This window comes from Pezoporus occidentalis, unplaced genomic scaffold, assembly GCF_034315485.1.
Source record: "Pezoporus occidentalis ecotype Australia unplaced genomic scaffold, CSIRO_AGI_Poc_V1 ctg149, whole genome shotgun sequence".
NCBI classification, from domain to species: Eukaryota; Metazoa; Chordata; class Aves; order Psittaciformes; family Psittacidae; genus Pezoporus; species Pezoporus occidentalis.
The window spans coordinates 2,022,455-2,035,508 of NW_026913305.1; the positions used below are offsets into that span (position 1 = coordinate 2,022,455).

The window sequence follows — 13,054 nt, forward strand, 5'->3', positions numbered from 1 at the left end:
ATAAGTTACTAACACCATGTTGCAAAGGGTCAAGAACTGAGATTAACTTTCAGGGAGTAAAGAAGATGTCTTCGTGTCACTTAACAGAAGATAAGCAGAAGCCACGGGAGTCTGATGAAAAGCAAGAATCACCACAGGCTTCAGAGGAAGAGTTACTTGGGAAAAAAAACCCAAACAACCCCCAAAACAAACCCTGGACACTTGGAAGAGGGATGCTTCCAAGGCTAGGCACGTGAACGTGGGATGTTCACTTCCTTCCTGCCAAGGAAGGCACATACACTAGATAGGAAGTCTTCTGCGTATCATCGATGAAGGACAATTATGCTCAGTATTTGCCAGTCTACCCTAAAGAGGATTACACTCCTCTCCTGCAGAGAGAAGGTCAGGGGGAAGAGGAGAACGAATCATCTTCTCTGTGTGTCCATGTCCCAGAGAACCATCTTCGCCGCATGCGACTGCCTCTCCAGAAGCACAGCAAGGATCAGTACTCAAGCCCACCCAGATCACATCAAGCTTCTCCATCCTTTTAAAGCAACAGTCTGAAATTCAAGACGAGTTTTTGTTTTTTCTCCTCCTTGTGGCAAAATAAACATGGAAAAGAAGGAGGGGTAGGGGAAGAATGTAAAAGCCCCTCTGACACTGAAAATCTCATCCCCAGCAGCCTCTCTAGTCCAAACCATGCCACAGCCTCCTCCACACCCGCAGGATTTTGCATGCAGTTGTGTGAGGTGCATAAAGAGCCTGTCTAATGAGTAAGATGAAGAGGGGAGTGAGGGAGAGAAAGGAAGGAAAGGGAAGGGAACAACCTTTCTTTTCTCTGCTCTTCCTGGGAATCTGAAAGTTCCTCCTAACATGCAGATCTTCTGGGAGCTTAGGGAGAGAGGGAGGCCCCCCCAGCTGACTGCTGAGCGGCTGCTGATGTTGTTCATGTGCCGTTGAGATGCTGCTCCTGCGCTGGCTGCTCCTAGGAGTGATGCTGAGGTCTGGGGGGACCTTGTCCTCCGCAGCAACAGCAGTCACCAGCAGCGCCTCCCCACTGCCACTGCTCTCACAGCGTCCGCCATTTTGTGTGCTGCGCTCGGCAGCTCTAGGACTCTCCACCCCGACGAGGCCCGCGCCGGTCTCCGTCCGCTGATGGTGCTCCGGCTCCATCTCGTCACCATTAAGCATCACGGCATCCGCCACTCGCTCCTATCTCCGAGAAGCGAAAACGACAGCCCGCGTCTCCTCTTCCTGCCTCACCGAGCCGCTCCTTCCCCGCGCCCACGCACCGCTCCCATCCGCTACTGCTCCCCCTCCGTCCGCTCGCTTTATGGCAACCCCGACACCCCCTCCCCGACCGACAACATGGCGGCAGCGCACGCGGGCAGGGGGCGGGGCTGCAGCCAGCCCAGCTTAGCCAATCCGCTCGCGGTACGGTGGGAGCCGCCACGGCCGGTGTCGCGATGGGTGCGCGGGCGGGTGCGGGGGTTCCGGGAGCGGAGGCGAGCTCCGAGTGCCCGTCCACCCCACGGCCGGCTGGGCGAGCCCCGGCACGGCTCGAGAAGGTTCCTCCGCCCCGCGGCCGTCCGCCGGTCTGCTGGGATGGGGCGGAAGAGCCCGCCTGCTCGTTTCCCGCTTCCCTCCTACCAGCAGCTGCGCCTCCCTTCGGCTCTAGAGGCCCGAAGCGAGGTGTCGGCGTGGCAGGTCCCTGTGTCCGTCGGTGGTCGCGGCGGGAGCGGTGCGCACGCAGTGCCCTGGGGAGAAGGGACGGGGAATGTCGCTGGGATAACGCCACATGCTTCAGCCTGCGCTTCGCAGGCGGCACGGCGGCCGTGCCATGAAGTGCCTGGCCCGCTGCTGCGGCACAGTGCCCAGGCACCTTCGCCCTTCGGCCGGACAACAGCCCAGCCGCGCACGCGGTTATCGCCGCAGGCCCCCGGAACAAGAGCCTTGGCGTGCTGCCACGCCAGTGCCTGCTTTTCTCTCCCCAACGTGAAGGGGTTTTCAGTACATTGGAAAAAATGAAAAAAAAAAAAAATCCCCTTTGAAGAATAAAAAGAAACTATTAACCATGAAGGACAGGCAGAAACTGTCATATACTGCAATAGAAGCTGGGTTAGCGTCATGATTCATTAGAACAGCACCAAATAACCTTCCCTACCCAACAGCTTCCTCTGCACTGGGGGCATACACTGACAAACTGTCTTTAGAGTAATGCCTTTGGACTAACATATCTTCACTGTAAGGAGTAAATCTAATGAAAATATAAAAAAGTATGAGAGACAGTTCTTAGTAAACTGCTGAAATACAAGATCTGTTACACTTCTTTGAGGACAAAGCAAAGGAAATGTGGGTTATTGCAATGACTTTTGTGTAACTTCGTTGAATTTAATCCTCTTTTACACATTTAATCAAGTGCATGTAGGATGATGACAAAGACCGGCTCTATAGCAAGGGTACTTCAGTGACAATAGCTACTTGTATTCCATGCCTTGCGAATCTACAAACTGCAAGCAAGCTTCAACATGAAAAAACAATGTGCAAGTAACAAACTGACCTTCTTCAAAAAATAAACAACTTCAGTGTCTCAGCAGTAAGATAAAAGAATTACAGATCAACTGAAGGCCACACAATCCATTGCTCATATACCAAAGAGTGCTATTTTTCAAATGGAGTGAAACCGAATGCCATAAATGGATTTGGTGCTATTGAAGCTACATCAAGAATTGTTTTTCCAGCAGATTTGCTAAGGAAATTGGGATGGTTCCATGCAACATAGGGTTTTTTTCCAGTGCAAGAGCTGAGTAATAAGGTGAAGCTGTTACAAGTTTTGTTTACTTACAAAGAAAACATAAGATTGTATTTATGGACCCAAGTATGACACAGCAAAACACATTGTGACAGAAATGCTAACTTAAATTATTTCTCTCTCACAACATCAATGTTGTCTGTTTTATATTCTGTAATTAAAAGAATAGTGTGAGTGCATTTAATCCTTGTGGTCCTTGCATAAATCAACTTTTAAGGAAAAACAAGGCTTCAAATATTATGCCAGTAACTGCCATTTCAAAACAATAAATAATGAGATTTCATCACACTTTTGGTAAGTATCCGACTTTGTTGGATTCCTCTGTAGTACTTCAAGGTGTTTCTGCATTTTGTGGTCCATCCTACACCTGTACTGGAGGCCAGTATCAAAACACACTTCAACACTTAACCTCTGCCACCCCTGCTGCAAAGCCTGTAACTTCTGGTAAAAGAAGGGTGTGAATATGTGAGAGCCAAAGCAAAGACCGTTCACTGGCAACTCTGAGCAATGAACTAAATTGAAAAGTGCCTGCTGAAAATAACCCATTTTTGCAGTGCCTAGGAAATGAGAATACCATGTTTAGTTCTACAAGTAACTCACAAAACACTGAAAGCTTTGTTTTCTTTGTTAAAAGTATACTAGTGCTGTTGAAGAAATGCTTACTTCATTACTTTTACCAATTATCTTAAACCCTCATAACTGCAGCCATTTATACTGTAATCTCAAAAGCAGCTAGCAAGCTTAAATGCAAAGTTTTACCTATGCAAGGAACAAATATTTTCACCCAGCCTTTTTACTGATCGCTTTTTAGATTACCTGCAAGTCAAAAGACATAAGTAACTTACTAACCAACAAATGGTCTGGTGCTAATGATAGCCTCCAGGGTGTTAAAAGAAGATAAGCTAATAATTATTAGTTTCTTCTTAGAAGTCTTTGAGGAGCTGCCAAGTTTAAACAGGGTAATTAGTATCTGTAACTACAATTTACATAAATTACAGAAACATAACACCAAACGTTTATCTAATTGCAGAAACATTATGCAGAGGTAATAAAACCCACAAATGCTGTGTTCAACCAATGGGTAACATTTAAGATTGTCTCCCTGAGAACTTGACGTCCTGCCTCTGTGAGGATTCAGTAGTGCTAAAGAGAATATTACAAATGAACCAACATACTATCACAGTAATTTTGCTGTGCTTTACCTCATTCAAATGGAATTTCCACCTACAAGGAAAAAAAAAAATACCAGAATACCAGTCTAGTGTTCATGAAGTCTGTGTTGATCCATTATGCATATCCAAAGATACCAACCTGTTTTATTAAGTTTCATTTGGTAAAGCTGCTAAAATCACATCCAGGCTGTGTATGTCTTCAGTGTATAACTGCTGAATAGATTGTTTGGATTTGATTCTGTCTGGCTGCGTGCATTCACAAATGAGCAATAATACCCTAGTGAGTGAGGTTGGTATACTCACTCTCATTTTACACAGACGCTTCTTTGCTGTAACTTCTGAAAATATCTAATGATTCTCTTGTGCTAAATCCATCTAAACCATTATGTGAAAGACAGGAAGAAGGGTAGTGTTTTGTCTAGAAGGGATAAGATAAATAACAGCAGTTATCAAATATGGAAAATGCCGTTACAGAGGAGGAAATATTTTCCATGTCCTTGATGACTGGAGTGAGGTTTAAGTTGTATCAAAGGAGATTTAGGTTAAATGTTAGGAAAACTGTCTAGCAGTGGAAGTCGAATACAGGAAAAAAGGCTTTGGAGACACTCTAGGATTTCTTTGGTTTGTGCTTTAAAGTTAGGTAAAAGAAATATCAGAAGGGGTTCATATATTTAATGTAGGTGCTTGCAACCAGATCATCTATTCTTATTCTCTGAGAATCACTGAAAAATGCTTTGGGCAAGGTGAAAGAATTTTTCAAGAGAAAACGAGATTTTCCAGTAGCCATGAAGTTGTTTCATATAGAGGTAGTAAGTATATATGACTTCTTTTTATCCTTAGGAAAACATATTTTTTAGCATGTAGATATGTATATACACACACAGAGAAGATTTATTTCCTTGCTTGTTTGAATTATTGTAACTCTATTGACATACTGTTTACATTAGATGAAGACCTATCTACAGACAATATGAAGAAGAAACACTAAGTTTAAACTGCGTATCTTCGCCATATTCCAATAATTCTGGAACAGATCTATGTTGTATGCATCAACTATGGAGCCATTCCAGTAAGTTCTACAAGCACTACAGAAAGAACTACAAAAAGAAGTAATGGTGGGAAACTGCTGTCTACTAAAATGACCCTGTAGCTCTGAGAAGTATACTTACTACCACTTTTACAGTAAACACGGAAAAATACCCTAAAGCATATGTTTACAGTGTATTTAGATGTGCTCAATAACAAATTTCATAACAAATATCTTAACAAATCCAAAAAAGGTACAAAGTTTTGCTTATTTACCAGGCAACATGCAAAGAGGTTTTCCTCACCACTTGCTTTAAAGAGATATTTGTTTGCAGTTATACAAAATTACTGTAGGCATTAATTAACACAAGCCTGGGAGAGACCATCACAAAAATTATAAGGTTATAAAATCTGTCACCTTACTGTTTTTCTGGTTTCTGTGGTTTCTGCTATTTGCCAAGCTTTCAACCACGACTCCCTGGGCTTGCACTAAGTGGTTTCCTTCCCAAGTACAAAGCAGGTGCAGATCCCTTTGATTCTGAAATCAGATGATATTTAAAATGTTAGTAATAGAGATTGACATAAGATTAATAGCCACAAAATAAAAGACATTTGTAAGAGTGGAGTGCATAAGGCTTCATGCTGAAGGACAAAACTTGGGTGCTTGCTCCAGATGTTACCTCAGTATTCTTTCATGAAAGCAGATTTAGAAAAGCAGAATATTTAGTCTAAGCATATTGTTTAATTGAATAACTAGAAATTTCTATTTTACTTTCCAGAAATTATGCCACTGATGCAAAACACATCTCATTTCTTCAAATGTTTAGTGCTGACTAAACTTTTGGTGCCAGGAGACCAAGGACAGGAGAACTGTATCATTAAGCTTTCTTCATAGACCATACAGAGAGAGGTGCCTTCAGAAAATTCAGAGACAAAACCTTATTTACACACTTGGAAAGAGCTTTAGTACCATTTACCAGCCATGGCAAAAACCTGTGATAGTAAAAAGCCTGTGCTGGTAGTAAAAATGCCTGTAATAGTAAAAAGTGAGATAAACAGGGGATGTAGTCTCAACTTGGCTCTGTAAAGCCATGCATGAGTAGCAGAAATTCACCTAGTACTTTTTTCTAACAAATCTGTGATCCTCAGATGAAAGTCTGAAACTTTCTACTTGTATTAAAAAAGATAATGAATACATTTAAGATCTTAAAATATTTTAATTTAATCAAATCAGTTCCAAAAATGAGCATTTATTTCCAGTAGATGGCAGCATCAACCTAATCAGTAGAACAGATTACATTATTTTAAAGTCAGTATTTGTGAATAAGCAGGAACTATGGAAGAACTGTCCATTCTGCATGTGGAACCCCTCATTCAGAGGAAACAAATCTTCCGCGTACGTGGAACTGGATTTCTGACGGTGTTACGTCCTGACTGCGTCAGCATCACCATAAAATAACAGCATTTTCAAAAACAGCCAATCCATTAAACTGGTATGTAAAAGCTCTAATGTGGCCTTCAAATTCAAGAAATACCTGTGGAACCTCAAGCAACATGGCTCCCACTATGTCAGAGGCATTCCTAAGGCAGTATACCTGGTTCAGGGGGGTCATGCTGAAAAGGAGTGACCACTGAGAAACACTTTCTCTACACCTTGGAGTTCAACTTTGGTCCTGTCCACTAGGCAGATTATGGCAATTGATCCCTGGTACTGAGCTTCACATACTTAAACTAAGTGCTCCTGGTGCCTCACAGCAGACCTTTGTGTCCCAGGAGATAGGTCTTCATCCTTGACTTCTCCTTTTCAGTGCTGCAGACCGTATCTAGGGAACCAAAGACCACAGACAGTTAAATTTTCTTTTGGTAGTCTCAGAGGACCCATACAGTCCAGACTTCCATGGGTGTTCCCTTTGCTTACCTTTCTTTCTCAGTCAAGACAATCTATCCTTTTGCATTTATTCCCTGAGAGATCCAATATAAAAGTTACACAGCTTTGAACTGTCTCATTAATGGAGGCACTGTATGTACAAGGGTAGGCAACCTGAGAAATCAGAAGCAACTTTCTGCATGATTTCCATGCAGAGGTCAACGCATGCAGCATGGATGCAGTATGCATGCCAGTTCAGTGATGCAGACTCTTACTCTGCTGACACCAGGATCACTTAACCACAATGAACACTGACATATTTACTTACTTTTCCTTTTTATTTTGTATTCACCATTTTGTATTTTACCCATCCTTTCTGGTACATTTTCTCATCCATGCCCATCTCACCACTCCCCAGCCACAACCAAAAGTCATTCTTTCAAAAGAATGGCATTTTAGAAGCACTAAACCCAAAACAAGCTAACCAAATCCAGAATCATACCAGTATTCTTAAACTGGAAGGCTTATTCCTTAAGATAATTCTGAAAAGAACAACCAAACACACCCCCCCCCAATCCAACATTATTAAGCTTTATCAGATCAAATCAGTAGCTACGTGCATGTCAACTGCAAAGCAAAACCAGAACACTTGCACTGCAGCATGTTGAACATGATGCTCAGTAGGTTGCTAAATGATAGTAAATAAATTAATAAATAAATTCATCTTCTGAGAATCACTGGCTGGGTGGTGGCTTTTTACATGCCTCAAAAATAATAATCTCAATGTTTGGAATAATAAATACTTAGTAAAGAAGTGACCTACAAGAGAGAAACTGATGGCAGGATGTTAATTTTTTGTTCCACTTTCTTACTAAATTGATTCTATAATACAAAACTCTGGGAATTGTGCTGAATTGTATGCAGTGACTTGTTTCTTGGTTACTCTATTATTAGATCCCAATATGCAACAATTCCAGCAGAACCACAGTATGCGCCTTGGTCACGTATGTACCACTGTCACTTGGTGTACCACCGTACCACTTGGTCACTGTGTGTACCGCTGAAACTTCTGTAGTCTTCTTGCACAAACCACCAAACCAAATAAAGAGCAAAACAGTTTAATGTAATTTATTTTAAATGCTTCCAGAGAAGTTTAAGGCTATTATTAAAAAAAAACAAATAGTCAATACACACATTCATTCTTTCTTCCCCATCTAAGCACTTTACAGGCTTTTTGCTCTTTTTGAACATTTTGCTGAACAGGTTTTCTGAACATGGTTCATCCCCTACTATGCTTTCCTCTGCCTTTTCTTTTGCAAGCCCTTCCTTTGTCTCATCTTCACTGGAATACTCAATTCAGCTCTAAAAATGAAGCAGTTGAAATAAATTACAAAGCTTGAAACAGAAAAGAAAATTGACTTCTTTTTTTAAAAACTATAAATACAGAAATATGTTCTATCAGGTAAAAATGACTTTTTTTAAAAAATAAAAATACCTTGATTTATATTGTTTAACATCTTGTCACACTGATTTCTGTAATGCGCACCAGCATATATATCAGATACTTGACATAGTAAATTTTCTGTAAACTTGCAGAACACAAAAATTGTTTTTGGCAATAACTTAGCAGTTTTTCTACTTCTGGTGTTACGAGTACTTTGCACAGGTCATCTTGTGTAATATGAAGGATCATCTGAGTTTATTAATACAGAATTTTCATAGCTTGCCATACAGCACTGGCATTATTTCTCATGTTAAGAAATAAAGCATTACCCACAGGGTTACTGAATAGTAACAGGATGTTGAACTAAGTGATTTAGACTGCATTTAAGTGACTGATCTGCTCCTCATCATAATGAGATTTAACAATCAGCCACCAGAAAACACAGTAACATTTCCAATTACTGCATGAGATTAAATGCAACAAATACTTTTAAAACAAAACTGGAGAAAAATACAAAGAATGTAATACATCCTAAAGGAAAAGCAATTCCCTTTCTGTTTAAACTTTCTCTACATAATCCCATAGGGCATTTTGTAGAGCACCATTTATACAAAGTTGTCACTTAATTTTAAAAATCAACTACATGTAATTGTAAACAGACATTTAGAGGAAATTATAATGTTTTAACATGAGTTTAGTGGTGTTTAAAACCAACAGTGGAGGTCAGTGGAGTGCAAAATGCTGAAGAGGGCCTATTCACAAGCAAAAGCTTTTTTCCATTTTTATCCTGATCAGGATAATATATATATCTACTTTATATATGGCACTGAAAGCAAACTACCAGCTTATTTACAAATACCCAGTACTCTCAGCATTTCACTTAATTCAGTGCTGGCTGTAGAGGTTTGGTTGTTTGTTTTTTTTTAGTTGATTATTTTTAGCATTACATCCTTTGATAAATAAAACAGCACTATGCTGACCACTTTAACTGACCAGAATTTGGTAAGTTTAGTTGCTGGATCTTAGGGCAGTGCTTCATTTTGAAAAATTCATCTCTAAAGAGTCACATGGTTACATGGCCCGCTGTTTACAGTTTGTGTTGATTTTAATACCATAGGAGTTCAGATAGGTTATTGCAAGATGTTTTCCTTGTTACAAGAAACTAATTTTTCCTTCTATGGTTTTATGAAAGCTTACCTTGATACCACCCATCCTGAAACTCCTTAAGTCCAGATCTTCAGCTGCCCCATTAAAGGGCAAATAAAGTACTTAAATTATGAAAAGATCCTTTATGTAATGCATATATAAACAGTAGTTAAGAGATTCTGTTTACAGCAGGACATTGAGAATAACTGGTCAAGTACCTCTTTCATCCACCTTAAGACATTTATGGAATATAATCACAGGACATGAGTTGCAAGAGATTCCAGCTTATACAGATTGGCAGTCACAGTACAACACTCATAGGTACAAATACAAGGACTGCATTGACACTGTCACAGAAAATATTCTAAAAGTGCTTCTCCAAATGGTTCCATGTATGGAATGCAAATACTGTACAGGTAAGAGACAGATTTTCTTCCATAAACTGTTTTTGTCAAACATTGGTTTCTGTTTGCTTTTCATGTTCACAAGAGTTCGTCTGTTCCATACGTTCACAGTCGACGCTGACCTCGCTGGTGTCCATACTACAGTCTGACTCACAGTCCGATTGGTCCATTCGCTCCACCACAGTTTCTCCCTGGGGTACTCTGTTTCCATGCAGGGGCAAAAGGAAATGCGCTTCCGAGTTCAGCACGCCAGCTTTGCCTGCACATGTAGCTTTCTCTTTGGCCTGGCGGATGCAATTAAGCCACTGTTGCTTGTTGAAGGAGTCATTGGCTTGGAGTGAGTGAGTCTGGCTTTGAGATCCATTTTTGAAGCTGACTCTAAAGAAGTTTTTGACTGAAAAAAAAACAATACATACCAAAACACTGAATGCTTTGGCTGAATAGATCCTATAACCAAAGAGTTTATTTAAATAACAGAACCTGCAAGATCTTTGAACTAAGGTTTTTTCCTGCCAATATTGCATCAGACCAGAGAGAAGAATCTAGTTATCTCCTTGTTTTGTGGGGGAAGAACACAGAACAAGCACTTATAATAATTTCATATTGCTGGATTATGCAATTTTGGTTGTGCCATGCACAAACTACCCATAAAACTTTAGGTGAATCAGCAGGATTAAAGCTTCTGCCACACTTCAACGCCTCTCCTCCTACTTCTCTGCAAAGCAGATTTCCAGAATCTTGACTGAATACTGTGTCTTGTGTCAGCTGAAGATTGCCTCATTTCCTCCATTCACTTCACTAACAAAGTGAATACATCTGAAAACCCCTCAAAGTTTTCACAAGGTAAGTAAGTCTCAAAGCCACTCGAGTAATAGAAACAAGCATCTTTAAAATATTCTTGATTATGAGGACATTAACTCTTACCTCTTGACATCAACATGAATAGCTGCAGTCTTAACACTAAGGACAACATTAATTACCTGTTAGCTGAAAGAATTATGGAATTGTACTCATACAAGCAATAATACAAGGAAAGTTGTAATAGCGAAAGACTTCAAAATACACTTGCTGATAATTTTGTGGGTTTGTCACTCTATCCTACCTATTCTCCCCTTTCCAATTCGGTACAGAAGCAGGTGTGTGGAGAAATCCCATTAACAATCTAAAGCAGCAAGTTACAAGATAGTATCACTCTACAGACAGATAGGAAAAGCCTCACGCTCACAGGCCCTTGTTCTCATGGGTGACTTCAACCACCCTGACATCTATTGGAAGGACGGTACGGCCCTGCACAAGCAATCCAGGAGGTTCCTCGATTGTGTGGAAGACAACTTCCTTCTGCAAGTAACAGAGGAGCCGACAAGGAGAGGTGCTATGCTTGACCTCGTGCTCACCAACAGGGAAGGGCTCGTTGGAAATGTGATGTTCCAGGGCAGCCTTGGATGCAGCGATCATGAGATGCTTGAATTTGAGATCCTCAGGACAGTGAGAAGAGCATGCAGCAAGCTCTCTGCCCTGGACTTAAAGAAAGCAGACTTTGGCCTCTTCAGGAACCTGCTCAGTAAGGCTCCATGGGATATAGCCCTAGAGGGCAGGGGGGGCCCAAGACTCTTGGTTGATATCCAAGGATCACCTGCTACAAGCTCAGGAGTGTTGCATCCCAACCAGAAGGAAGTGCAGCAGGAGGGCCAGGAGACCTCCTTGGATGGATAAGGAGCTCCTGAGGAAAATTCAAATGATGAAAGAGGCTTATAAAAGGTGGAAGCAAGGACAGGTGGCCTGGGAAGAGTACAGGGATGTTGTCCGTGAAGCTAGGGACCAGATTAGGAAAGCTAAGGCCCAGTTAGAATTTAACTTGGGTAGGGATGTTAAAGATAACATGAAGGAATTCTATAGGTACGTAGCGAATAAAAAACAGACTAGGGAGAACACAGGCCCCCTCAGGAAGCTCTCAGGAGAACTGGCTACACAGGATTTGGAGAAGGCTGAGGTTCTGAATGACTTCTTTGCCTCGGTGTGGCTCTGACCGCACCACCCAAGTCTTGGAAGGCAGATGCAGGGACTGTGAGAATGAAGACCTTGGGGCCACTACAGGAGAGGAACTGGTTCGAGACCATCTTAAAAAACTGAATGTGCATAAGTCCATGGTTCCTGATGAAATCAGTCCGCGGGTCCTGAAGGAGCTGGTGAATGAAGTTGCTAAGCCACTGTCCACCGTATTTGAGAAATTATGGCAGTCAGGTGAAGTTCCCAATGACTGGAAAAAGGGAAATATAACCCCCATGTTCAAGAAGGGGAAAATGGATGACCCATGGAATTACAGACCAGTCAGTCTCACCTCTGTGCCTGGCAAAATCTTGGAGCAGATTCTCCTGGAAGGCATACTAAGGCACATGAAAAACAACAAGGTGCTTGGTGACAGCCAGCAGGGCTTCACTAAGGGGAAATCCCGCCTGACCAATTTGGTGGCCTTCTATGATGGGGCTACAGAACTGATGGACAGGGGTAGAGCAGTTGATGTCATCTGCCGGGACTTGTGCAAAGCGCTTGACACTGTCCCACACGACATCCTTGTCTCTAAATTGGAGAAACATCAATTTGATGGATGGACCACTTGGTGGATAAAGAACTGGCTGGATGGCCGCACACAAAGAGTTGTGGTCAGTGGCTCAATGTCCAGCTGGAGACCAGTAACGAGTGGTGTCCCTCAGGGATCGGTGTTGGGACCAGTCTTGTTCAACATCTTTGTCGCTGACATGGACAGTGGGACTGAGTGCGCCCTCAACAAGTTTGCCGATGACACCAAGCTGTGTGGTTCGGTTGATACCCTGGAGGGAAGGAATGCCATCCAGAGGGACCTTGACACGCTTGTGAGGTGGGCTGATGCCAACCTCATGAAGTTTAACCATGACAAGTGCAAGGTCCTATACCTGGGTCGGAGCAATCCCAGGCACAGCTTTAAGACGGGCAAAGAAGAGATTCAGAGCAGCCCTGTGGAGAAGGACTGGGGGGCATTGGTTGATGAGAAAATGAACATGAGCCAGCTTCAGTGAGCACTTGCAGCCCAGAAAGCCAACTGTATCCTGGGCTGCATCAAAAGGAGCGTGACCAGCAGGTCAAAGGAGGTGATCCTGCCCCTCTACTCTGCTCTCGTGAAACCTCACTTGGAGTATTGTGTGCAGTTCTGGTGTCCTCAACATAAAA

The 13,054-nt window shown here is 42.1% G+C and overlaps 2 protein-coding genes across 9 annotated transcripts in view; both read right to left on the reverse strand.

Moving 5' to 3' along the window:
* TASOR (transcription activation suppressor) overlaps positions 1 to 1,299 on the reverse strand; it is a 32,255-nt gene extending 30,956 nt beyond the window's left edge. For 2 of the 4 annotated variants that reach the window (XM_062610691.1, XM_062610690.1), the window contains exon 1: positions 807 to 1,296. In XM_062610691.1, coding sequence (XP_062466675.1) covers positions 807 to 1,170 — 364 coding nt within the window. In that variant the 5' untranslated portion in view covers positions 1,171 to 1,296. Of the gene's footprint in view, positions 1 to 806 lie in introns of all 4 variants that reach the window. The other 2 variants (XM_062610693.1, XM_062610692.1) reach the window with 2 other exon arrangements.
* Positions 1,300 to 7,958: 6,659 nt separating this feature from the next.
* Positions 7,959 to 13,054, reverse strand: part of ARHGEF3 (Rho guanine nucleotide exchange factor 3) — a 121,454-nt gene continuing 116,358 nt past the window's right edge. For all 5 annotated transcript variants that reach the window (XM_062610762.1, XM_062610761.1, XM_062610764.1 and 2 more), the window contains one exon: positions 7,959 to 10,244. In XM_062610762.1, coding sequence (XP_062466746.1) covers positions 9,898 to 10,244 — 347 coding nt within the window. In that variant the 3' untranslated portion in view covers positions 7,959 to 9,897. The remainder of the gene's footprint in view (positions 10,245 to 13,054) is intronic.